This window comes from Bombus terrestris, chromosome 12 (genome assembly GCF_910591885.1).
Source record: "Bombus terrestris chromosome 12, iyBomTerr1.2, whole genome shotgun sequence".
NCBI lineage: Eukaryota > Metazoa > Arthropoda > Insecta > Hymenoptera > Apidae > Bombus > Bombus terrestris.
In genome coordinates, this window is record NC_063280.1 from 486257 (window position 1) to 513892 (window position 27636).

Consider the following 27636-nt stretch of genomic DNA (forward strand, 5'->3'; position numbering starts at 1 on the left):
TGAAGTTATAAAAATATTTAATTTATTTCTTATGAACTATATGAATAAAAAATCATTTTGATAAAATCATTAGCTTAAATCACAAATTTAACAATGTAATACATATCATTGTTAATTCAATCGCGATTATTTACAGTCTCATATAAATATATGAACATATAGTACAGGAATAATTTTACTGATATGGAATAAGATGCGCTGTTATTACATAGTGTCATATATGCATAAAAATGTATGATTAAGGAAGAAATCTAACATTATTTACGGCTTTAAATTTTTTCCAATATCTAAATGCCTGTTGTGTCTTATAATGCTGCTATCCTGTTGATTAGATCTATCTTGCAATGCTTCGTTCGGTCTCAAAGCAAACGAACTTTGTGCTTCTAGTTCTTGTATTCGATCCTGTAATTCCTTTATTTGTCGAGATCGGGATCGACACAAATCTTTCATTAACATTTTCTCTTTTTCTAATTTTTGGATTTTCACATGATCCTGTATAAATATTACAACTTCGTATGTAAATACTGTAAATTCATTAAAAATTAATATGTATTGATATTTTTGCTTACCTCAACAACTCCACTATTAGTACTACAGAAACGCACTGTATTATTGGGTATTGTTTGGCAAGCTTGATCCTTTCTGTTTACGCGCCATCGCCTACAGACATCACATTCCCATGCGTTAACGTCATTTAGAGTTCTTCGTAGTTTTCTTACTTCATTGTTCAATTCTGCGTTCTGTATATAAAATTGAACATTTATAGTAATTATTATGATTTGAGCCTTTTGATTGTAAGTCATATCAACTAAAAATTATACCCAGACATTTTAGCATTATAGTTACATCAGATTGTACTATATCATTCGATTAGCTACACACTCAGAACCAATTTTTTATCATTTTTATAATTTATAACATACCTTATTACGAAACGCGAGTACAAGTTCTTCCAGTTCTTTACATTTCTTCTGATATGGGAAACTCTCACTTTGAATTTGTATTTCTAAAGTTGCAATTTTTCCATTTTTCGATACTAACTGCAATTCTAATTCATGAATCTTTTTTTTCAATTGTTCATATTTATCCTTGTATTCATCTCTATCAGCTGTCACAGTTCTATTTTGTTTTCTTGTACTACTTTTAAGTATACTTTCATCATGTGTTTCTAATCTTGATCTCATATGAAGCTCTTTAATTTCATTTTTGAGCTTTTTATTTTCTATTATGAAAAAGTCTAACTTTTGTCTTATATTACTATCTGATTCATTTTGTGTTGACTGTAAACCCAAATTAACTTTTAAGTTTGAAATTTCAGCATCGCGGTTGCGAATAGTTCTTACATATTCTTCTAATTCATTATTGAGTTCCCTATTTTTCATTGTTAAATCTCGTAGTTTATTTATACACTCCTTAAGTTCTTTATCCTTCTGATTTAACAATACTTTATGAGCTTCTAATTCCTTTATTATTTTATTCTTTTCTCCTTCAAGTTCTTTAACAGAATTACTTGACTCTTCTAAGTTATTCTCTAATCTCTTATCCCAATTTTTTAATTGATTCGTGCGTATTTCTTTAGATTCAATACCATCTATCTGTATTTTATAAGAATTTATTTTCGCTTGTAATTCCAAATTTTCCTTTTTTAAAACGCGAATAATGCTTTCATTTTGGAGTTCAATGTCTTTCTCTACGTCCATTTGCAATCTCATTTTAAGTGCTTCTACCTGATCGCGAAGTTTCTCATTTTCTTCATTGAGGTTCTTTAACTTTTCTTCTGCTTCATTAACAAGTACATTTTCTGACAAACGGGAATATAACTTGTCTTCTAATTTTGAAATTTCAATGTCCCGTTCTCGAATTATTGCCGCATACTCCTCTAATTCATCATCCAGTTCTTTGTTTCTATCAGTTAATTCTTGTACTTGAGTGATGTATTCTTTAACTTCTTTATCTTTTTGACTCAGTATTATCTTTTTATCTTCTAACTCTAATGCAATTTTATTCTTTTCTAGAAGAAGTACATCGTATTTGCCTTCGTCTATTAATGAACTTGAATTCGAGTGTTTCGACTTATATAATGAAAGTGTTCTTTTTAGTTCGTCATTTTCTTGCATTAGAAATTCGTATTTACCTTTTACATCAACTAAGTCTTTTAAAGTCTGATTTCTAATCTCTTGAAACTCTACCACACGATTACTTGCACCCTCCAGATTGTTTTGTAGCCTTTTATTCAATTCCTTCAGCTCCTCTATTTCCGCTTCTGCTTTAATTTTGCTTGTACTATTTCTAATTTTTCTTTCTAGTTTTGCATTTTCTCCTTGAAGTTCTTCATATTTTTCTTTCAAACTATTCAATTCATCTATTAGAGTAACATTTTTGTTGTTCAATTCATTTAATTGCTTACTTAGTCCAAAATTTTTTATTTCTTCCGAGTTTAACTTATCTTTAATAATTTCCAATTGTTCTTCCCTTTCTCTTCTCAGCATGTCTATTTCTTCTTTACATTGTTCTATAGTCAATTTTTGATCTTTGACATGCTCCTTTAGCATTTCATATTCAGGCACAATTGTCTCAAATTTTATTTTATATTCAGACAATATATCACATTTACTTTTTAGAACTGTAGTGATTTCTTCGATATGTAAATTCTTCTGCTCCATCTCTTGATTTACTTCATTATAAGCCTGTGTAAGTTGTTCAAGTTCTGTATTTATTTTTTTTACATTTTGGTTGTATTTTTTTATTTCAGTCAAATTCACTTCTATGGTATTTTTCAATTGTCTTTCATTTGCTTCAAGACCTTCAATCGTATTATTTAATTCCAAATTTCTGGTTTTGTAAAACTCTAAGGTTTGAACTAGATTATCTATTTTCTTTTCATACATTTCTTTCTCCAATTTATGTTTTGACTGTAATTCTGTTTCTTTGGTTTTAAACATTTCATGTACTTCTTTTTCTTTCTTCTGAGCAACAAGAATTGCTTCTTCTTGCTGATTATCAACCTTGCATTGTTTATCAAATTCAACTTGTAAATTATTAAAATCTGTTTCTAGCGCTTCCACTTTTTCTTTAAATATTTCTTTTTCGTAAGTGCTTTCTTTTAAAAGATGCTCTAATTGAGATATTGTATTTTGATATTCTTTATGGGCATGTTCTTTTTCCATTAAATCTGCTTGGAGTTTTTCAATTTCTCCCTCCAATTCCTTAGCCCATGTTTTAGTACGTTTCTCTGTATTTATACATTGTTGTTTCTCCTCTTCTACTTTTTGTCTTTCCTTTTCACATGTTTCTCTCATAGTTTTAATTACTTCGTTTTCCTTAGATACAAGTGTTTGAAGTAAAACTACAAAAATTTCAGTTACAGATTTACTTGGAAACTCTTGTAAATTTACATTATACTTAAGCGATCTAAGTTCTTTAATTATACATTTTCTAATTTCGTTTAATTCGTCATGAAGTTTTTCATTATCATGAACCAACATTTTTTGATGGTCAAGTAAACATTCTTTTTCTGCTAGTATTTCGTTCAATTGTTCTTTGACATTTCGAAGACTAGTAAGTTCTTGTGATAAATTCAAATTTTCGTCAATATATTTATTTAGTGTATCATTTAATTTTTGCATATTGTTTTCATATTCTTTGATATGTCGCTGGACCACCGAATCAAATTCATTCTTGTATTTCATTTCTAAATTATTGTTAATATTAATTACTTCAGTTTCTGCTGCTTGTAATTTCTGTGTTAGAATATATATTTCTTGCTCTTTTTCTTGTAGAAGTTTTTCCATATAAATAGCTTTCTCTTGAAGTTCTCTAAAGGAACATTCTTGATTTGTTAAAGTTTTTTGGAGATCGTTTATACATATTTCCAATTCTTTGATCTTTAGTATATTATGTTGCTCCAATTCCTTACTGAGTACTTTATCTTTTTCTAATTTCTCGCATTGTTCCTTTAGATACTGTAACTCTTCTTTGTTCTCTAATTCTTTTTTCAGAGAGAAGATATGTTCATTTAATTGATTAATCAAGGCATTCTTATCCTGTTCTTTGCGTTTCAAGCCTTCTAATTCTACTTCTAAAATTAGTTTCTGTGATTCTAACTCTTTTTCTTGTATGGAAAACTGTTCAATTTCTCTATTTGTATTGGTCAATTCATTTTCAAGAATTTGTAGTTTCTTTATTGCAGTGCTTTCATTATTTAATATTGTTTTTCGTAATTCTTCATTAGCATCTTTTAAGTTGTTAATTTGATCTAATAAATTCGCTTTTTCAGTTTTAAATTCATTAAGCATAACAGTAAAATTCATGCTATTTTCCTTTATTTCATCCATATCACTTTTTATGTGGTCAATATGATTTTGAATTTGTTCTATTCTATTCCCTGCTCTGTTCGGGATTTTTTTAGATGTAGAATCACCCGTGTTGGATTCATTTGCAATCATGCCACTGTGAAGTTGTTTTACTTCATCACACCTATCCTCATATAAAACCAAGAATTTATTATGCTCAGTTTTTAAAATTTGTAGTTCATTATTTAAACTCTGAATTCTTTCTTCAACGAAACTTACATTCATTTCATCAACAAAGATAACGTTCGAAGATACATCGTGTACACTTAAATTTAATTCTTGACGTATTTTGTTTTTCAGAATCTCGATGTCTGCACACTTGCGATCGAACTTTCTTTGTAAATCTTCTAACTTTTGATTCAAATCTTTTGCTTCAAACTTAAGGATCCTGTGACTTTCATTCAAATTCCTTAAATGTACGCACTGGCTGCAAGATGTTAATTTTAAATCACTAAGTTTTTTATTCAAGCACGTCAGATATTCGATTTTGTTCTGCAATGCTATCACTTCATTTGCCAGTGTTTCCCGTGTTTCTTCTTGTGATACTTCGTATTCCATTTCATTGATGTCTCTACTATTATTGAATATTTTCGATAAATGCAAAGTACTATTATATGATTTTTCATTTTGAGAAGAATCAAAATTATCTAAAGTTTCTAATAGGTTAGTAGAAAGTTTTGTATTTTCTTCTGATAATATTGTTACTTTTGTTTTTAATTCTGCAATTTCTGCTTTTAAGATATTATTTTTCATCTTTACATGTTCTACGTCATTGTCAGCAACATGTTCATTTATTGATAGTGATTGCTCTATCTTATTTTTTAGTATATCACATTGCTCCTTCAATATATCATTTTCTTCTATTTTGTCTATCAAGTCTGTAGAAAGTTCATTATTTTCAGCTAGCAAATACTCATTCTTTTCTTGAAGGGTAGCTATCTTCTTTGTATAAATACAATCGTGATCATATAAAAGTGATTTACTTTCTTTGATGTTCTCAAGCTCTTTATTTTTTTCTGTGATAGAGGTTGACAATTCAATGTTTTCTGTAGTTAGTTTATCGATTTTATTTCGGTATGATTCTAACAACTGTTCTTCATTATATACTACTGACATCTTAGAATGCATAGATTCCAATTGATCATTCAAAGCTATTAAATCACTTTCTAAAGTAATCTTTTCATTCGTAACTTCAGAAATACGCGCATAAAGTTCATCAATTGTTTTCTGGAGATTAATTTCACTTTGTTTTGCATTCTCTTGCTCTATAGTTAATTTTGTAGCCATTTCCATATTTTCAGTTGTTAACAGATAAATAGTTTCCTGCAATTTGTTTATGTCCGCTTTAAGGCTTTGAACATCTCTTTTTATATCTTCCAACTCCTGACTTTTTAGTTGGAGAGTTCCTTCTAATTGACTTTTCTCTGCTTCCATATTTAGAATTACATATGAAGTATCAGCATTGCTTCCATTCATTTTTGAAGAAGACAGACCAGATTCACTTCCTAAAAATGATTGATATTGATCTTCTAAATCTTGATTCGCAGTTTGAAGATTTGTTATTACATCTTGTAAATCCTTTATTGTGGTTCTTCTTAACTTCAATTCTATATTCTTCTCATTTGATCCATCACGTATTTCGTCGATATCTTTAAGTTCATTATTTTCTGAGGTAATGTTTTCCATTTGCTCCTCTAATTCAGAAGTTGTAGTTTGCTCTAATACAATTGTTGATTCACATCTAAGAGCTTTTTTCTTGAGTTCAGTATATAATTGGTTATACAGATTTTCAAATTCATTTCGTTCTGATAGGACACATTCTATTTTTTTATGTAATTCGGAGATCATTTTTATTCCTTTCTGATTCTCAATTTGTTCTAACTTTAATGCGTAAGTTTTTTGATCCAACTCAGTACGTAATTCACTAATAATATGGTTTAATTCATCTTTTGTAGAGTTGTCATCTGTTATATTGTCAATTTTTAGTTGGTCAGGTATTTCAATTATTTTCTGTTTTTCAATCTCTTCTGATGTCACTTTAGCCTTTAATATACAAGTTTTTTTAGTGCATAATTGTTGATTAATACAGTATAATTCATTCTTTTCAGATATCGTATCCGCAATTTGTTTTTCAAGTTCCGAAATTTTTCTCATTGCATCTTGATATTCCATTTGTTCTACTGTCTTGGGATTCAACTCAAAAGTTGTTCGATTCAATTCGGCACGTAATTCATTATTGATACGTTGAAGCTCATTGTTTTCAAAATTCACGCTTGTAATCTGATTTTCAAGTTTAGAAACTTTTTCCGTTACATCTTGATTTTCAGCTTTACTTTGTCTTATATACGAATTGAATTCAGAAATTTTTGCATCTAATTGGGCACGTAATTCAATATTTACACACTTATATTCATCTTTTTGAGATGTTATATTTTCAATTTGTTTTTCTAATTCGGAAATTTTTTCCACTGTTTTCCGATTTTGAATTTGCTCTGCTACCATCTTGTTTAGTTCAGAATCTTTTTGCTCTAATTCGATATGTAATTCATTATTAACGCGTTCAAGTTCGTTTTTCTCAGATGTTATATTCATGATCTGTTTCTCCAGTTCAGACATTTTTTCAATTGCTTTCAAATTGTCAGCTTCCTTATGCATTGTTTGTGCCTCAAGTTCAGAACACTTTTTATTGAATTCGGTATTTAGTTCACTATTAGTGTGTTGAAATTCATTTTTCTCCAATATTGTATTTTTCAATTTTTCTTCTAATTCAGAAATCTTATTATTTGCTTCTTGATATGCAGTTTGTTGCGACATAATTGTAGATTTTAGTTCTGAAATATTCTTATTGCATTCATTGTTTATATGTACAAATTCATTTTTTTCACAAGTAATATCTTCAATTCGTTTTTCTAATGTTAAAATTTTGTCCATTGCTTCTTGCTTCAAAGTATGTTCTGAGTTAATTTTGAATTCCAAGTCTATAATTTTGTTATGTAATTCATTTTTCAATTCAACATTGGTACAGTCATATTCTTGTTTATTTGAATTAAGTTGTTCGATATGTTTTTCTAATTCAGATACTTTTTCAATTGCTTTTTGTTTCTCAGTCTGTTCTGAAGCAATTTCTGATTTGAATTCTAACGATATCTGATTTAATTTGGCGCGTAAGTCATCGTTCATATGTTTAAACGTATTATTCTCGGATGTAATATTTTCAATTTCTGCCTCTAATTCTGTTATTTTATTATTTATTATTTCAGTATCTGCACCTTTTTCTGAGTTATTCTTCAACTTTTCCAATTCTATAGACTTATTATTTAATTCTATATATAATTCTCGACGCATGTGCTCAAACTCATTTCTTTCGGAAGTAATATTTTCGATTTGTTTTTGCAATTCCGTAATTTTTTTTGTCGATTCATTACTTAAGACAGCATTGACGCGTTCAAATTTATTTTTTTCTGATATAATACTTTCCATTTGTTTTTCTAATTCTGAAATTTTTGTCATTTCTTCTTTTTTCATATTTTCCTCGGACATAATTTTTAATTCCAGTTCTGTTGTTTTTTTCTTTAATTCTGCACGTAATTCACGGCTAATATATTCAAATTCATTTCTTTCAGAAGTAATATTTTCAATTCTTTTTTCTAGTTCTGAAAATTGTTTCATTGTTTTAAAATTCGCTTCTTTTTCTAAAATATTTTGTTTCTGAATTTCATTCAATTTAGTACATAGTTTAGTAATTATAGATTCTAAATTTGTTTCTTCTGCAAGATTAAGAGCTGCAAGTTGTTCTTTCACTTCTGTAACATATCCCAGTTTATAACATTCCAAAGATGACTTTATTTGTTCAGTTTGTTGTTCTTTCTCTTCCTTAAAACGTAAAGAATTACATATATATAATGACTGTATCATTATATGCATAACTAATCATACTTACTCGTGCACAGCAATGATTTCCTTGACATGTTAGTTGTTTTTCTAAAGTTGTAAATTCACGAAGTTCTACAAATTCTCTTGTTAATTGACTAATGCATCGTCGTAAAACATGTTTTGGTGTGGAAGGAGACATTAGATAACTGTTACAATTTTTTAAAATAAATTAAAATTATATTACACAATTTTATAATTCATTCCCATATTAATCTTTACTACTTACCTTACAGTTTGGGTCGATGTGTTACTTTTTTCTGGTGTTATATCAATACCATTATTTTTAGATTTAATGTTGTATACATCATCCACAAATGTAACTCTATTTCTACGTTTTGTTACAAAATAATCCTCGTCACTGTCGCTTTCTCTAGATTCACGATCTCTTTCACTCTCAAATAGTTCTAACTCAAAATCGGTAAAAGCTGTTTGAAATGCTGAAAAAGTGGGAAACAATATAAAATTTATTGAAATAAATATAGAATATATATAAATAAAAATAATATGGCAAATTTACTTTGATTCATTATGTCTATAGATTGTATGGTGCTTTTTCTTTGTGGCATTTCGAATGATACTTCTTTTATCGTTGGCAAGCCAGTTTTAGTTTGAAATATCGATAAATGTTGATTAAACACTCCAGGACCACCCCATGTTTGTCTTCTTTTCAGTTTGCATTTAAATGACTCTTCTTGAGCTATATTATCTCCGGAAACAATACGAGTTTTTAGTAATTCTATGCGTTCTTCTAATAATTGATTAATACGATCTTTCTCTTGCAATCTGGTTTCCATTTCTTCAACTTCTGCAGATCGATTTTCAATCTTTATTCTCTAAAATAATAAGTTCACACAATTGCAACTTTGGATGAAATGAGAAATATAAAAAATTTATCATCGTCATAATTCAAATTAAAAACCTGCAATTCTTCTTGAAGTTTAGCTAGTTGTCTTGCATAGCGTTTCAAAAGTGCCGCATCGGACATGACTTCATTAATTTGTGGTTTGTTTTTCACACTTTTCGCCCGAGAGGCAAAACTGAAATTATAATTATACAAATTTTATAGTAATAGAAATAATAGATGATACAAATATATACAATATATGATTTAAAAATAGTAATTAACTCACGACAAAGTACACTGAGTCTCTTCTAAAGCAGCAGGAGTCACAGCACATATTATTGCTGTCATGGCATTACCACCTAGTGAATTTTGAAGTAATCGTGTTAATTTACTGTCACGAAAATTAACATGCTTTTGACCATCCTGGGATTCACTTAATTGCATGATTACTAAACCTAGGGTAGACAAAGACATATTAATGTGTCTCCCTTCTTTAAATCTCTCTCCAGTAGCTCCTGTTTGTCTTGCTCTTTCAGAACCAGCAAGATCTACTAAATTCAATTGTGATACTTGTATAGCACTATTTGAATCTCCAGCTTCTCTACTTTCAATTGTCTAAATACAAAATTTATATTAAGATATTGCATTTGGACAAAATATGTAGTGTATGGTAATATGAACTTACAATCCTAAATATAGTATGACTTCTACTACTACGCTCATTCATATTAGTTTCCCCTATTCTTCTATTTTTATCTCCTTTTTTCATTATAGATAACACATTTTCGGGGCTATTTGTAATTTCCTCTTTACATTGTAAGATTACCTGTCCACTACTGTCTTCTTTCAATTTTAAATCAGTCCCACTTTTATTCAAAAGATCATTTACTCTTTCATTGTAAATTTCTAAGTAGGATACTCTACAAAATAAATTATTTTTTATATATATAATTATGATGAATATATTATCATTACATCTTATTATTAACAAAAATGTACCTCAGTAAAAATTCACGTCCACTGGTATTAGCAATAGCATCAAACATGTGTTGCACAGCAAGTGGCACAATCCCCAGTTCTTCTGCACTACCCATCATAGTGTACGTTTTCCCAGAACTTGTTTGACCATAGGCAAAAACTGTACCATTAAAGCCATTTACAGCAGCATTAACAATTGGTTTTACAACAATATCAAATACATCCAAATTAGATGCATTCATGTCAAAGATATGATCTGTAAACATAAAAATGTTAATACTGATTTAATAAAAATATAAAAAATTCCGAATTAATTTTGTTGTCATAATGAATATAGGAAATAATACCAAAATAAAAACCGCCATCTCCACGCTTCTTCACTTCTTGATCTGTAGAAACAATGGAATTGCCTTGAATTGCCCACTGTATCCCTAAATTATCATCCTTTTCACGCTTAATTAAGGGTCTCACTTTAATAGCTACTTTTATACTGTCTGACATTTTTACTAATTGTTTGTTTCAAATCACCGAATAATCATTAGTTACTTTTTCAATTAACATTTACTCATTTCATTCATATTATATGATGTCTGACACTTGTAAACTGTAACCGCCATTTGAAAAAGTGACCTTTTCAGTTTTCATTTGAATTTAAATCTTCTATAATCTGATTGGTTTATTACGACATACAGTTACTAACAGTAAGATAGGTAACAAATGTGAATAAATACAAAGTCCCATTTATATGTAATACGATTCTTGTAGTTTTTAAATGGCGCGAAAATATAGACCAATAGTATTTGAGTAAAAACTATACATCTACAAAAGTTCAGAATTATATATTTTTAAATTACATTACATTCTAATTATTTTATTTAATTTATAAAATTATAATAAATTTTGGATTATCAGGATAATTTGAATTCATAATATGTAGTATAAACATATGAATTGTAAGTGTGTTGTAAACGTGGGCAAAGATTTTAGTGGATTTTTTAATTATAGCCAATGATGTCGCAGTTATGCATTTTAAAAGTGTTTAGCGCGTTGCGTAATTCAAATTATAGTCAGAAGTAATTTTCATAATACTGTGATCTTAAATTTTAAAATTTAGAAGTAATAAAGTTAGTGATTCAGTAGATAAAATTGATATTTAAATTTTTGTACTTTCTTGTAATCATGTAAATAAAATTTATCAATAATTTAACATGCACTTACATTTTTCGATATTTTATAGTTACATTATACTTGTAGTTATCTTTTTAATACTTATATCAATGTTTTCTAATATTTATGATACTTAAAAATTAATATTTATTAATAATTAATATTTCACTTATTTAGTCTTTCAAATTCTTTAAGGGATGGTATGTGAAAAACTACAATTATTAATTTTTCAATAATTTATGATATATCCATATATATGTATATACGTATATATATTTCTACAAAAGTAAACACTAATTAACGCATCATATATAGTTACACACACATATATATGTAAAAAGAATAATATTATCTTTCATGACTAGCATTATATAAGCTCTTTTTTTTCGATTTATCAGTCCAGAAATACAAATGTTTTTATTTCAATGTCCTATTTAAAATTATATTAGATTTGAATAGTAATTTATACTTGTAAAAATGTGTTTCAAAAAGATCATTAAGCATTATAAATTAATAACAGAATGATCTATAATATTCTTTACAATTTAATTATTGAGAATCCTTTGTTACTTAAATGTAAATGCTAGAATAATAAAATATTCTATTTGTTTCTACATTTTTGTAAAGATACGATAAATAATGATTTACAAATACTTCAACTTTCTCTGATCTGCAAGGAGAACAGTTCAATTGAATCAGCTGGTTGTATTTCGGCTGGATTAGTTGTCTATATTCTTATAAATAAAGAATAGACACAATCCATTGTTTGCCAACTATGCATGTTATTTTTGGTACTCTTTTTATAACAATATACTGTTCTCTACATTCTATGCTGTGTTAAATTTCAATAACTCATCTATCAAACGATCAGAAGCATGTCTCTACAATGCTTTAGTTTGGTGATTCTCTTTAGTCTCGAGACGAGACTAAAGATAGCATTATTCTTGCCATTATAACTTACTTTGAAAGTGCTTTCCATTATACGGATTATAAGCATACACTTACTAATCCGAATATATCTTAAAATAACAATATAATATTATAATAAATTAAGAAATAACATATATGTAAATATTACAATGAAAAGCTAAAGTTACTGTTATCTATGGACGGATTGGGAATAGGTTACTTGCCGCGAATCTTCATTCTTAAAATATTTATTATGCATTATAAAATTTTATAATGCATAATAAATATAGCATAGTACAGGAATAATTAAAGAAAAGGGAAAGAACACGTCCAATAATGTTAGTCTATGATATCAGAATAATTTGAAGGCACCTAGAATATTGTACTGCGATAAATATATGTTAGAATTTAAAATATGTAATAAGTTTGTACATAATCAGTTCCAAATTCGTATAAAAAATGTATGTAAAAATTTGCGAAATACTAAAGTATCAAAATGTTATATTAATTGCTAGTTCTCAAATAACCTATGATAATGAAGTTTAAGTATTTATGACTAGCATAAGACATGTTAAATTATGTTCCCATATACGGAAGAATTATTAAATGTACTACTTGTCTTGTAAATATCATTGAACATACATTGGCAGTTTCAACATCTGATTCAGTCTGAAACAATATTACACCTTATTTCAGCTGTGCTGGTGTGGAAGATCTATCGTAAGACGGTGGTGGAGGTAAAGCTAATGATGGCGGTAAACTGGTAGTACTTGTTAGAGTAGAATCTAATTTCCGAGCTTCATGTTCTAATAACACTGCGTCTAATGATGGATCTTGCGCTACGGTTCTCAAAGAATCGCCTAAGGCCTGCCTTAATTGTTGCATTTCTCGGCCAGCTCTTGAACTTCGTAAGACGTATAATTGTCGACGTTTTATTTCTTGATTAAGTTGTTCCCGCAGTAGTTGTATCTGTTATTTATAGATTTATTCATAAATGTATGTAACTATTCATAAACACTGCAAATATATAAATATAAAAAAAAAATGGATACCTGATTTTCTAAACGTAAAACTTGTTGACGGTGACTTTGTTCTCTTGCTTCTAACAATTTCTCAGCCTGTAATTGAGCTGCTCGAAGTCTTTCAACTTCTCCGGTTCTATCTCGACTAAAATCAAATATTGAGTGCGTGTGATTGTAACTTGATTTCATTCTTATAAGCTCCGCTTCCTTCTCTGCAAGTTGTGTTTCTAATCTACGGACTTTCAATCTTAATTCTCTGTTTTCTTGCTCGTAATGATCCATATCGAAACTCGTGCCAAGTAATTCCACGTGTGCTTTTTCAGAACGTTCATAGCTTTTGCTACGGCTAGTCGATTTAAATAATGATAATTGCCGCTCCAAATTACGTTTATCAGCTTCCAATAATTTCATCTAAAACATATAAAGTTAATATTTCTTCATTCTAGTTTCTCTTACAAATACTTACTTTATCATTAAGAGCTTCCATTTTTCCTCTCATTTCACTTCTCTCTCTTTGCGCTATTTGTAACTGTCGTAGCAATTCTTCGTCTTTGTTTGTACTTTCTTCCTGCGGATAAGCAATTATTCTCAATTGAGATTCTAAGGCACAACGTTGTACTTCATTATTCGCTAATTCATTTTGTAGACGAGTAATTTGATCCGTTAATGTTTGATTTGTATGCTTCAAATCGTTCAAAGATTGTTGCAAAAATTCTATGCGTTCAGATAAAATTCTGCGTTCATTCTCAGTATTTGAAAGTTGTTTTTGTAACTAAAATATAATAAATAATAATATTTATATATAATAATAATTTCTTGTAGATGATTTTATTATACTGATACCTGTTTATTCTTCTCATTAGAAGCCTGTAGGGTAGTTGTTAACTCCATAATATTGTGATGCAATGAATTAATTTCATTCTTTAATTCGCTTTCTGCATTGGATGCTTTTTCTAATGTAAGATTTAATTGTTCTACAGTAGATTTCAACGAAGTACAACGTTCTTCTAAACTCGTTATTGTTCGGTTTTGCGTATCATTTCGTTCTTGTAATTTCTAAAAAATCAATACGGAATAGTATTTCTTGTATCTTAATGTAAGATTAGGAATTGTATAATTAACATACATGAATGTTTGCATCTTTTTCCTGAAACATCATTTGCAATCTTTGAAGATCACCTTCTAATGACATTCTTTGCAATTCTAATTTTGTAGCACGGGACTCGCTTCTGTTAAGTTCCTCTTGTAGATTACGTTTTTCATTTTCTACTTTGCTCAAAGTTTGTTTCAGTTTGTCTATTTTTTCCTGCACATTCATTCATTCATTATACAACATTAAACTAGAAATATTTATTTTATACAAAAAAGTGTTGAATATTTTTACCTCGGACTGTGTTTTTTCTTCAGAATTATTACTAATCATCATTTCAAGATTAACTACCTTTTCACGCAATTGCTCGCATTCTTCTGTTTTTAGTTGCAAAGCGTTTAACTAAAACATATTTATAAGTAAAAGAACGAAGCTATCAAAATAATATATCTAAAATGTACCTGCATTTCATAACCACTCTGTTTTTGAGAAAATTTTACTTCTAATGAATTCTTTTCGTCCTGGAGTATTCTTATATTCGTTAATAAAGTGTTTATTTGCATATCTGATCTATTCTGAATCTCTTGAGTTTCTACCAATTGTTTTTTCAAGTTACACAATTCCGTTTTATAATCATCCTAAAATTTAAGTGAATATGTTTTGGAAGTTACAAATTATTGTGATAAACATGTAATCTTTTATTAATTACCCTTTCACGTTCGATTTGAGCTACTTGTTGCATGAGAGATCGTACACCTTTTCTAACAGTTTCAGGATCAACATCAAGTATCACATCTCTAGTAGAATCAATGTGATCTTGAGCTGGATAAGAAAGAAAATACATCAATTGTACTTGGCATTATTATTTGATACACTACTAATATATGTATTAATATAAATTACATATGTACCTCTTGCTGGGCTCCACCTTCTTGATGGACTCATTAATTTGAAGGGTATGTTAACACTTCCATCCAATTGAATACCTGCAATCCGACGTAATGTCGAAGCCACGCTACTTAATTTTTGTTCAACATCTTTCTTTGCCATTTCCAGTTGTGATAATTGGGTATCTAGTGCTCGAACTCGTCCTTCAGAGCCCCCAAGACGTGCCTAGTTAATGCAACGAATTAAATCTTTCATTTCGCTTTTGCGAACAAACTTTTTATTGCTATTTTACTTTGAGTTCTTGAATCTGTTGGGAAGCATCAGCTAGACAAACTTCCAAGTTATGTTTTTGGTCCTCGAGTTTTCTTTCACGACATCGACTATCCTCAAGACGAACTACTAGTTCTTGTTCTCTAACTCTCCATCGTTCATTTTCTTCATCTGCACGTGAACGCAACCTTCCGAGCTCTTGCCTTGTTACTTTCAAGCTATTATCAACATCCATTAGCTGTCCAAAAAATAATGATAAGAACAAATATCTTCTATTTTAAAGTACTTCATATCTTACCTGTTTCTTGACTTGATGTAATTGCAGCTGCAAACGTTCTCTTTCTTCTGTTTCGTTAGTTAATCGTGCTTGCAATTCTTTTTCATCATTTTGTGCTTGCGTGTTATTCTGATGAGATTTCTGTAACTCATCTTGAGTAAAATGAAGTTGTTTCTGTAATTGTAATATTTCTTTCTCCATATCACGAAGTTGAGCTTGAAGACGAGATCTCTCTGCATCTATATTCAATTTCATATCCTCCAATGCTTTAAAACGCAAATACACAAAATATAAATGAACATGATATAATAAAGAATAATTAGCATTATAATATAAATACCTGAAATTTTTTGATACGATTCTTCTAACGTTCTACTTTGTTCTCTTTTTTCGCTTTCAATACGTTTCACATGTTCACGTAATTCTTTATTGCTACTGTTATATTTTTCTTTCTCATACGTACAATCGGCTAATTGCCTCCTAATATCCACTAACTCTTTACGCAATGTTTCGTTAAGATTTTCGGCTATAAATGCATATTCATTACCATAGGAATATTAAACATATCAATCTTAGAAGAAAATATAAAATCTACCATCTTTGAGCTTTCTAATAGTTTCGTGCAATTGATTTTGCAAACTATCAACTTTATCTTCCGTCATGTGTAATTGAACTTGCAATTCTTCAGATTCTCTTTGCGCTGATTCTCGTTCTTTCCAGAGTTCTTCAATTTTTAATTCAAGTTTTATCTTTTCTTCATCAGCTTTTAGTTTAGTTTCGTCTAATTTTGTTTTAAAACGGCTCAATTCATCGCGCAGTTGATTTGTATTATTACGTTCCTGTTCGGCACGCGCTGCTGCTTCCCGTTTCATTCGTTCTACATTGTTCTTCTCTTCTTCCATTTCACGTAGAACAGTCTCCAATTTCTCCATTAATGCTTGTTGATCATGATGAGCTGTAAACGCAAAAAATTTTTTAGCCTTTATTTTTTATGCTTTACATACATATTTACTACCTATAAGAAGAGCTTGTTGTTTATCATTTTCTGCTCTAAGAAGAACTTCCTCATGTTGTTGACACAAATTTTCTATGTGCTGTTGCATTTCATCTATTCTTTGCTGCAATTGATTTATCTCATTATCTTTCTCTCCAGTAAGTTGCAACAGGGATTGTTGAAGACGTTTCTCTAAGTTTATTTTTATTTGTTCCTGGAAATTAATTCAATTATTTTATTTGTATACGGACCGTCGCAGATTAAATGTCAATAAATATTATACTTTTTCTTCATTTAGTTTTTTTATATTATCTTCACTATGTTTTTTCACGTTGGAGATAATTTGTTGAAATTCAGCTTCTTGGTCGCCGCTTTGTTGCGTTAGGGTTTGCTTTATTTCATGTGTTCGTTTTTCACTACTCTCGAGTTCCTTCATTAATCGTTCTACTTGTCCTTTCAAGCTTTCTTGTTTTATTAACAACTCTTTCTGTTCCTTTTCTAATTGTGTCTTCTTCACATGCATGTTTTCTAAATTAGTTTGTGTATCAAATAAGACGCCTTCTAACGTTTCCTTTTCACTGCGCATTGATGCAAGTTGCTCCTGTAGTCGTTGTACTTCTTTTTCATTAGTTTCTAAGAGGACCTATACAACCAAAAATAATTGTAATGTAGAAGAGTAAACGAATTTTAAATAATTGTTTATAATATTCACCTGTTTCTCTTCATTGTCTTTTACGAGATCTTCTAAATTTCGATTTATTCTTCCATTCATTTCGTTTGCTTGTTCTAATCTTTGTCTGACTCTCATTAATTCTTCATTTAATGTTTCTTTCTTTCGTGCCAAAACTGACAACTGATTACTTAAATCTCCACGCTCACGGGTAACATGTGCTACTTCTATTTCAATCTTCTCCTTCTCGATCTCCAAAAATTTTACTTTTTCATTCAAAGTTGCTTTCTCCGACTCCAAATCGAGCCTGGTTTGTTCTGCTTGAAGTAATTCTTTTCTTAAGGAACCCAGATCACTTTGCTGATCAGTGCATTGACTTGCTAGTTTGTTTTTTTCTTCTATTATCTAAATTTAATATATAACTCTTAATAATAAACATTGACAATATTTCGTAAAATATTACCTTTTTTAATTCTTCTTGTAATTGTTGTTTCTCTTGTTCATGATTGCTGCAGACCGTTTCTAATTTCATTAAAACTTCTTGTAAGTCTGATTTTTCTAATAGTACACGTTCCAATTCTAGTTCCAAATCACCTAAATGAAAATAGATACATATAAATCTGTATTAAATAAATATATTATAAAACAAAAGCATTGTTTATAAGAAATTACCTTTGCTTTTTTCAATTTGTGAAATTAATCCATCTGTTTCTAATTTTTGTTGTTCTAACATATCTTTTGCGAGATATGCTTTACTCAATTCTTCCCGTAAAGTTAGCAGTTCCTCTTTCATTTTACTGCATCTGTCTTCTTCTGAACGTAGATTTAGTTCTCTAGCAATTTAATTTTTAAATAAATCAGTTGGTAGCAAATAAAGACAAAAGAATGCTTATTTAACATACCTTAATTCTACATCTTTAGATAGTCTACTGAGCTCACTTTGAAGATACAATTTTTCATCTTCCAAGTTATCACAAAGCTTTTGTAACTTGTTGTTAGCTTTCTGTAATTTTTCGCAATCGCTATTTAAATTTTCCATCTAAAAATAAATGTTTTGCATTAACGTGAACAATAAAACGCATGTATTTATAGAAAAAAATATACCACACCATGCTGTTAATTTCTACTCTGCTTTTATCAAGTGCATTTTTTTCTATCCTTACAGTATCAAGCCCTTTTTGTAACATGTCTTTTTCTTGATTAAGTTGTGAGCAGTGTGACCGAATTGTATCCAATTCAATAATTAGTTCCTCTGCTCTCTTCTCTAAAGTTTTAACATTCTCTTCTGCGTTTTCGAATTGTTTTCGAGAAGATTGTAACTGTTCTTTATTGGTTTGCAATTTTACCTAATGTAATAGATTATTGAATATATTGTTATATAAATAAGAGAGTATTTTATAAACTGTGAATTCTGTATTTTTACAATTTACTGAAACATAGAATATAAAATTTTCACACCTGAAGCTCGTGTATAGTCAATTGATATTTATGTAGAGCTGCTTGTACAGCACTGATAGTACTTTCAGCAAAGGCTGGAATGGTGTTGCTTCTTGTACCTCTTTTTGGTGATTTTTGGGGGATTGGTCCAGTAGGTGACAAATGAAGATGAGGAGGTGCTTGAGTAGATTCAATTTCGCGAGTTTCTGCATCTTGGATTACAGCATGTGCTATGTCCCTCAATGCAGATTGTAAAATTTCTATATCATCTTGTAAACGTGAATTACGATGTACTTCTGCTTCGGCCTCCCCACATCTTTCTTCCTAAAAATAAAATATAATTATTATAACTATTTTATGTAACAACTATATTGTTTTAATTTCGATAATTACCAAACTATGAACATCACGAATAAGTTGATTGATTTTTTCCTCTTTTATATGAATTTCATTCTGAGCTACATCATATTGTTGTTTGAGTGTTGTTAATTCTGTTTTCAAGTCAGTCGTTACCTGTTCCTGCGCTTGTTGAACTTGCTGAGATATCTAAAATATGATGAAATTAAAACAAATATTAAAACCTATTCACATATACGTACCATTGGTTGCATAGCTGCTTGCATTCTTATAGCGAATCCTGTATTATTACAAGCCGACGAGACATCGTTAAACGTAGAAATAACGCTATTCTTCATTTTTAATAAGTCTCTTTCCGTACTAGACTTTATCTCTGCAAATAATCGTTTTACAGAAACAACATCACGCCAAAGATTTAATAATCTATTATGTTCTGAAGTATAATATTCATTAAAAGCTTGTTCTTCTTCTCTCCATTCCTCTTCCTTGATAGCCAATTCCTCTCTTAAAATATCCCAATCATTACTTAATTTCTGTAAATCATTTGTGAGTGCTTCATTTGTTTGATGAGATTCTTCTAACTGATCTTTCAAAGTTGTATTTAATTGCAACAGTTTTTCACATCTAAGCAAGGAACTAGTATTTTAATATTTACTTTGATAAGTTTATTCTATCTGTAAAGAAAGAGGATGATACCTTTTACGTTCTTCTGCCAGTTTTTTTAAAGCAGTGTCTAAATCATGAACCTGTTCCTCACGTATTTCCCTTAACGTTTGATAAGCTGCATCTAAAACAGAAGTTGTTGGAGATGTAGAACTCGCAGCCTTATTAGAATCATATACAGCAGATTCTGCCATTTGACTTTCCAATTCAGAACATTTTTGTTTGTATTGCAATACCTAAAAATATGAAATATTAATACATGTTGCAAAATTCAATGTAAATTCAAAAAGACCTACTTTGGCTTGTAAGCGGGAAACAAGAGCAGCCTGATGTTGTTGTGCTTGTCTGTATGTATCCAGACGTCTTTTGTAATGAGCTGCTTCTTCTTCAAGACGATGTCTTAATTCATAATTCTGTCTAACTAATGCATCTGGTGAAAGATCTTCTTCACTTAAACGATCTCCAGCACCACTTATTGTGCTACCTGCAGAATCCATTTTACCACCTGTGCTTTTTTCTACCTATGAAAATATTGATCCTTTATAAATGGATATTATTATATCCATTAAGATATTTCTTATACTTGATAGCTTGGGGAACAAAAATTTAATAAAAATTTTCCTACATCAATACCTTAATAAATTCTTAAAAATTCTCGTGTTATATTATTTGATTTACAAATTATAATCACATCATAAATTTGTTGTCTCATTCTTATATAATTACAGATACTATGTACAATATTTGAGAACTACTTTTTATTTATTGATGTAAATACTATTTATTTTTACCATACATATTATGTATTCAGTTTCGTTTTCCTATTTTTATCATTAAAATGTTGCATGAATTTTTAGTAAACTATAAAATGCATTCATCATCATTTAGCTAAGGTTAGGTTTCTGTTTACTGTTTACTGTTGCTTAGTAAGTGAAGTATGTACATACATTTGTAAAAGGACCTAGATATAGAATTATAGAATACTGAGTGCATGCGATGTTTATCTCCGTTTATTTGAACTGCTTATGCTTATAGCACGATTACCACGTATAATAAAATTAAAAATTATTGTATAATTAAATTAGATATAAAATAGATAACAAGAACAAATAAATGTTAAGTAGTCAATAGAAAACTTTTGAAACAAATCTAATGTCCTTTGTATTTAATTATCAACTATAGAATACTTCTTAAATATTCGTTTAAGAAATGAAAGCTACATGAATATGTTTTGTCGTTATATATATATATTTTTAATCCAGAGATTTCTCCAGTTAACTATGTTTCACTTATGTTGTGCTAGCGCATATTAAATAATAGCAGAAATAATTTTATAAGATAACCAAGGACTTATACCTCTTTCGTTTTATTAGGGCCTCTGAGAAACGGTGGTCGCCGCCTCTCCATCTGTCCCCTCGTTGATAATTGTGAAATTCCTTTAGACAATGGCTAGAACAATATTTTTACATTTGCAATAATCTCATCATTAATCCTCCTACTAATTCTTAATTCTACTCCTAAACCTACTCCTAGTTCCTATTCCTAATTTTCCACGATAAATGTTTGCAAAACTTATATATTCATCATACTGCATAACGCATTAGTGCATATTAATAAAGTAAAGCAAAGCAATTTTTATGCATTATCTTCGATATAATATTCTTTCAGAAAATTATTGCTTACGTTAAATCGATAGGAAGAAAGGTAGAAAAAAATAAAAAAATATACGATGAGAAGATGATCTTCATAATATCTGACTATATAGTATCTATGTCAATGTAATTACTGTTATACTAGATCAGTTTAATCTTCTTATAGAAGTAATAAACAAGACTATTTGAAAAATATTGTTATCGAAATGAGAACAAACATATTTACTATGGATTTTTCTTCCTCTTTTTTTATGATTTCATTAAAATTGGTTCAATTTGCACGAAAGACAAGAGTTATAATCTGGGAAAGGTTTAAAAATTCCAAAGAATTGCGAGCCTCTTAATTGCTCCAGAAATTGGTAGAGAAATCGCTCATAGTCATACTTCTCGATTTTCTTCTTTTGTTAGAGCTTTGTCGTATCCGGTATCTGCGAGAATGGAAGTAGAAGAAGCACGACCCTCTGCCAGGCACCGAATGGCACCAATCGATATGTATATGGCCAAACTGGCTCCTCGCGAGGATATCACCCTCCGAATACGCTGTTCCAACTTTTCTATGACTTCGTATACACAAGATATCAAATCAGAAATTCGGCGATTGATCGAAATTGATCAAAAGCTAAAACATATCTTTAAGAATAGAAGGATCACTTTGAGTTAAACCAGTATCTTTTATCGTAACTGGCAAAATACTTTATAGTAATATCGTTTCATTCTCATAAAACTTTGTAGGTCTTTGTAAATGTTTCGCAACTTAGTGCGTTTTAATTTGACGCAACATACAATTAAACGAGCTAGTGTTCATTTTCCAAAAACAGCATCTTATAATTAGGTAAAAGACAAGAAAGCAGCGGTGGTTTAGCATGATAAATTCTGTGCGCAAATCAGCCGGAGAAGTTCAACGTACGAGTTGCATACAGCATGGGAAGCCATGGTTTGAGCAACCCCTCCTGAGAATCTCGCAGCTGTACTAATAATCACGACAAGATAAACCACGTCGGGTACATTCGATGTTCCGCGTCGATAGTAATAACAATTAGCTCGTGTTCGCGCGGTGAACAATGAGCTTAAAAGTTTTTGAAACCCGATAATTTACAACTCTCGTTTGATCACGTGTCCTGACTCGAAACGGTATCCAGTTTGAAACTCGGGACAATTACTCGTGGTAATTGCACGATATCAGGAAACATAGAGCGACGAGATTTACCGAAGTTTATTTAACCGACTTATTTTAAATAAATTCCAATTTTTCTGTTGGTTCGCCGCGGTACCGGTTTTCAGTTACCAAACTTAAATGCGTCTACATAGTGGTTTATTTAATTTAGTTTAATTTAATTTATTTATCTAAGATTAACGTGAAGAGTCCACTGATACAGTCGTTATAATAAGATTAATAAAAACCAGGAGAAATACACGAAAATAACTCTAATAATAGAATAAAGTACAAGAACAAAATAGTAATAATAATGATGATCATATAAAAGTAAGAAAAGAATAATGAATTTATAATAATACAAATTAGTCGATAGTAAAGATAACAATTACAGTATACAATTAAAGTATAAATTACAAGAAAGCAAAAAAATACATAAATAGGCTAATGGTAGAACAAAGTACAACATGTGAAATAACAGTAATAGCGTTTATACATGATACAATCAAATAATTTGATTCATAGAAAGAGAGCGTCCAATTGGATTTAAAAAGTTCTAACGATTTAATTACTTTAATTACATATCTAGAATCTATTAAAAGTTTTATCGAAGAAGGGCTGCTTAAAAAATGATAACAATAAATGATAATGAAGAATAGTTTAACTTCGATGCTAAGCAGATACGAGTCAGAGGTATAGTCCTTATCACCATTCCATACATTTGTACCTATCTATACAATGAAATTGTATCATTGTTGTTAAAATAATCCTCCAGAGGAATTACACTGTGACGCATAAATTAAAGCAATCGCGATAAATTGTCAAATCAGTAATCTGTGTGTGATCATGGAGTTTGAACCGTGTCAAAGAGACGAAGGAAGCAAGTAAACCGGATTAAACCGCACGTTTGCATATCTGAACAAGTTTTTACAGACGGCGGTTCCGTGGGTCATCGAGATTTCACCTCTTCCATCGTATTTCTCCTTTTTCTCACATTATCCCGCTGGTGATAACCGCGCTCAGATATTATGCGCATAGCCTTCCGCTGCTCTTCTATGATGGGATAGTTTTACCGCTTTCCTTCTTCGTCTTTCTCCCTTTCCTCTTCATCGACTTTTTCTTTCGATGTTGCATATGCTAAACGAAGTCAAGAAGTTTCTACGATTTTGAATTATCTTCGACATTGTTTTCATTTGTACTTGGCATCTATAATGAGATAGTGGCGAATGTCAAACAGCGAAAGAAAAAGTGAATTGTTGGAAAGGCATTTCAGTCGGGAAGGTAATTGAAGAGATAGGAAAGCTTTTTTCAACTTTATCGCCTGATTGCTGGTGCATTCTTTGAACCATTCGATTCATTCTTTTCCAGAAATTTCTACCCCGTTGTCTTTTCTTCTCTGTCAAACAATGAATTATTAACTGGTCGTGTGGTTTTCACAAGAAACATTGATTGGCAATTATATTTTCGTTTATGATGCAACTTCGAAGAAGGAAGAAGGGAAATATGCATCTTTAATTCGTGGCTAATATTATACGTGAATAATTTTGACACTTGATCATACTTTAAGAAATAAATTTGATCGATTAAAATATTATTAGATATATATTATCAAGAAATCATTAACTACGTGTAAAAAATATTACGGAGTATTAGCGCAGCTAAAAATTTCTTCGAATGATATCAAAGCATATCGTTACCGATAAGTGCATCGAATGGGCATAGCGTGAGAGAATCCGGGCTCATTACACGAGAATTCACGGTCACATAGTTTCACAAAGGGACGCCTATATTCGCCCTTGACCATGTGAAAATTAACTTCGATTACATTCTTTGAATGCCGAATCTATTTATAGCTCATTACACCGATGCTGTCGAAATTTCGTAGGTAGATGGAGCGCGAAACTTTTTTTAATTGACTTGATTAGTCAGAAACAAAACAGTGAGTTGGTTGATTATAATTTTGATAGTCCAATACCCGGGTTTTAATCTAGATGTTTTGATAGAAATTTGTCAACACATTTTGCTAGATACAAAGTCTTATTATGGAAACGCTATAAATATGTTAAAATAAATAAATGAACCAATTGATAACTTAATTAAATGATTCCTTATAACCGCAATCTAGAACTTGTATGACCTTAATAGTTCTGATTATCCAATTACACTGACGCATCACGTGCGTAGATGATGCCTTGATGATTATCCAAGAGTAATGCAATTATATATTACTTAATCGTTGTATCCATAGAGTGGAATTTAACAAAATCATGTAAAAGCCAACATGGTTACGTTATAAATGCAAACGCTAAGATAAAAAAACGGTGATCTACGGCTACAGCTTAAAGAGAAAAATAAAAATGATATTAAATTGTTTATTAATCTTAGCAACGGCCAATGTACAGTTAGATATTAGATTTCATACGCAAATTCATATTTGGACTCGGCTATCAAAGGCGCCTGAATATCTCCAATGAAGATTTTATTGTTCGCACGGTTTCATCATTCCAAAGATCGAAGATTGCGCTTTCTTTTATTGGCCTATCACGGCTTCGTTACAGATCATTGAAGAAACAAGCACGTTATATTTATAACACGACGTCGCGTAAAATTAATAACTGCTGTATCGAGAACTCGTTAACTAATAAGGACAGAGAGACGTGACGAAGTGAACGTCTTACGGAGCCCGGGGAAATTACCACGGTCAATGTTCATCGTTCGTCCGGTTCACGTGTTAAGTGATACGATTCGCGCAATATGGAGAAGCGATTGCGAGACTCAAACAAAAAATATGACTTCACTATACGTGATTAATCGTGTGAAAATTAATTAGATATCTTTTTTCGACATTTTTTTCTCCTTTGCTACCTTTTTTACTTGTCTTATTTCTTGCTCGCATTTGAAATAGAGTAGTAGCGAAGAAACACGAAACGCATAAAATGTCGAGTTAATAATGGTGATAAGTTATTGATACAAATATCTATACGCGATATGTAACAATTTTTATTTGATAATTTGCTTTCGCGTTCATTTTAATAATTTTAATTTTGAAAGTACAAACTCTTTATGACAAAGAAAGCTATATATGTGTATAATGATTACTTTAAGCAACTTATCGACCAGTTTTAAAGGCGACATACATACATGCAGTTAAATGCGTGAAGAATGCGTACTTTTCGCGTATTATATTTGATTGATGGAAGATAGATTTATAACACACGATACATTTTATTGTACATCTATATGACCTTATGCAATTTTGTGGGTGTTGTTTTTCTACCTATTTATACCAATATTCACGCAAAATAATTCACGCAAACTAAAAGGCTATCTGTGAACTGCAAATCTATCTGTAAAGGGAGCAGAAGTGCGGCTTTAAGAAACGCGCGACAGATCCCAATAAGCCAGTAAGCACGTGGTAAACCGGCTTGAGTGGGGTTCTACGACACGTGACAGAATCAACCCCAACCATGAAGTTCGGCCAAATTACCTACTACATTTGAACGCGTGTCACCCCATCACCAATGCGTCACACATCTATGAAATTGGCCACTGGTCACCCTATTGCCACCATCATTAATTATTATTTATTTATATCCGTATGCAGGCCGGAAGTAAGATTTTTAACCGCATCGTGCTAAAATCAATAAGATTTAAGAAGCTCGACAAACATGTATAAGTATATTCATGTTTTAATGAAAACCGAAATCCATTAGACAAAAAACATTCCATTTTTCGCAATGAAACGTACAAATTAAGAAGATTAGAGTATCTGTAAATTTTAGTACATTCGGCGTAGTAATTGCTGCGTACTAACTAGATTAGTAATCTTAGGCAGTTAATGATAGTAATTATAGGTCGGAGATCATTATCCGCGAAACGATGGAAACTCAAGACTAGCGGTGTCGAGTTCGTTTACTCGATTCTCCATAGTATTGCCCGGTACACCGGGTTTTAGTTAATGGAAGGAGTCAATCAATCCTAACTATTACGAAACTAGTGAACCAGTAGCGCTAATTATCTCATTTCTTCGCGTCGAGTTTATTACACCTGGAGATCGCGTACTATCGAAGAATTTGTTGATTAATCGCGTGGCAAACGCCATCAACTCTGCTCTTCAGAATTAATTTCAGTTTTTGCAACGTGACAAGACTTTAATACTAACGAGCCGAAAAGAAGGATTTAACTTTCCGTCTGTGATAATATGAATTACAAACGTTTAGTTTTATTTTTTCAAAGTAATAAATTTGATCGTACATACGTTTTATTGACAATTAGAAACTAAATATGGTACATTTCGTAAGGAAATTAGCTAACCAATTACAGAAAACTAAAAGACTTCGTAAACAACTATCTCCTTTGATTTTAAATATCAATTATAAGCAAGTGAATCAAATAAATATCGGTACTCGATTAATCACAGTGGAAATTGCAGGTCTGTTATCACTCGACAAATAATTGTCGACAAATAATTGTACTAATCAGATAATTCGCCAATAAATCACCAAACTTCGGCGAACAAAATAACGTATAAAGATCTGTTCGGACAAGTGGTATATACATATATAGCGAAATGAAATTACAATCGCGATTATTTTCTTCGCCACAACTCACCCGTGACATCTCGAGCGGTTTGTCGCGACAAAAAGATGTCTGGTATCAGCGATAACTAGAATGAGAGTGTGAAGGTTGATGTCGGAGGATGGCTGGCGGCGATACAGTTTCTTCAGGGCCTTTTAACGCTCGAGGAAGTTCGATTACGCGTTCGACGCGGGCAAACGGCTGGCCATTACTGAAGCACCCCCGAAGTCGACCTCGACGCCGACCTCGACGCCGACATCGGTAACAGCGCGACGTCGGCGTCGGCGTCGTGATGCTCCACCACCCGATCTCGATCGCGTGTTTAACCGTGCCCACGCGAGGTCTCTGATTCTAGCTCGATCCACCAGAGACCAGGGATAGTTATTCGCATCGAATACCGTT

The 27636-nt window shown here is 30.7% G+C and overlaps 2 protein-coding genes across 4 annotated transcripts; both read right to left on the minus strand.

Annotated features, from left to right (window-relative positions):
- Nucleotides 1-5: 5 nt before the first annotated feature.
- On the minus strand, nt 6-10737 carry LOC100648410 (kinesin-related protein 4). Its single transcript, XM_012314471.3, has 11 exons — nt 10455-10737; nt 10129-10363; nt 9815-10049; nt 9416-9744; nt 9205-9322; nt 8803-9118; nt 8512-8722; nt 8293-8431; nt 924-8225; nt 570-740; nt 6-492 (listed from the first exon to the last, which is right to left on the minus strand). Exons 1-11 carry the CDS (start codon nt 10606-10608, stop codon nt 262-264), a joined length of 9441 nt encoding a protein of 3146 aa, XP_012169861.2. The 5' UTR covers nt 10609-10737; the 3' UTR covers nt 6-261.
- Nucleotides 10738-11495: 758 nt separating this feature from the next.
- LOC100648528 (rootletin) lies at nt 11496-27451 on the minus strand. Of its 3 annotated transcripts, none has more exons than XM_048411113.1 (27): nt 27268-27451; nt 21208-21300; nt 20148-20372; nt 19885-20087; nt 19431-19812; nt 19225-19377; nt 18853-19155; nt 18504-18740; nt 18297-18433; nt 18067-18227; nt 17858-17988; nt 17437-17799; nt 17008-17367; nt 16746-16938; nt 16326-16685; nt 16071-16256; nt 15752-15969; nt 15476-15691; nt 15207-15408; nt 15005-15117; nt 14757-14933; nt 14590-14697; nt 14332-14511; nt 14049-14261; nt 13672-13977; nt 13236-13616; nt 11496-13152 (listed from the first exon to the last, which is right to left on the minus strand). In XM_048411113.1, exons 1-27 carry the CDS (start codon nt 27274-27276, stop codon nt 12871-12873), a joined length of 5892 nt encoding a protein of 1963 aa, XP_048267070.1. In that variant the 5' UTR covers nt 27277-27451; the 3' UTR covers nt 11496-12870. The 3 variants fall into 3 exon arrangements, with proteins under 3 accessions (XP_048267070.1, XP_048267069.1, XP_048267071.1); XM_048411112.1 differs by having other exon boundaries at nt 15752-15996; XM_048411114.1 differs by lacking the exons at nt 21208-21300; nt 27268-27451 and adding an exon at nt 20485-20868 and having other exon boundaries at nt 15752-15996.
- Between the last annotated feature and the right edge of the window lie 185 nt (nt 27452-27636).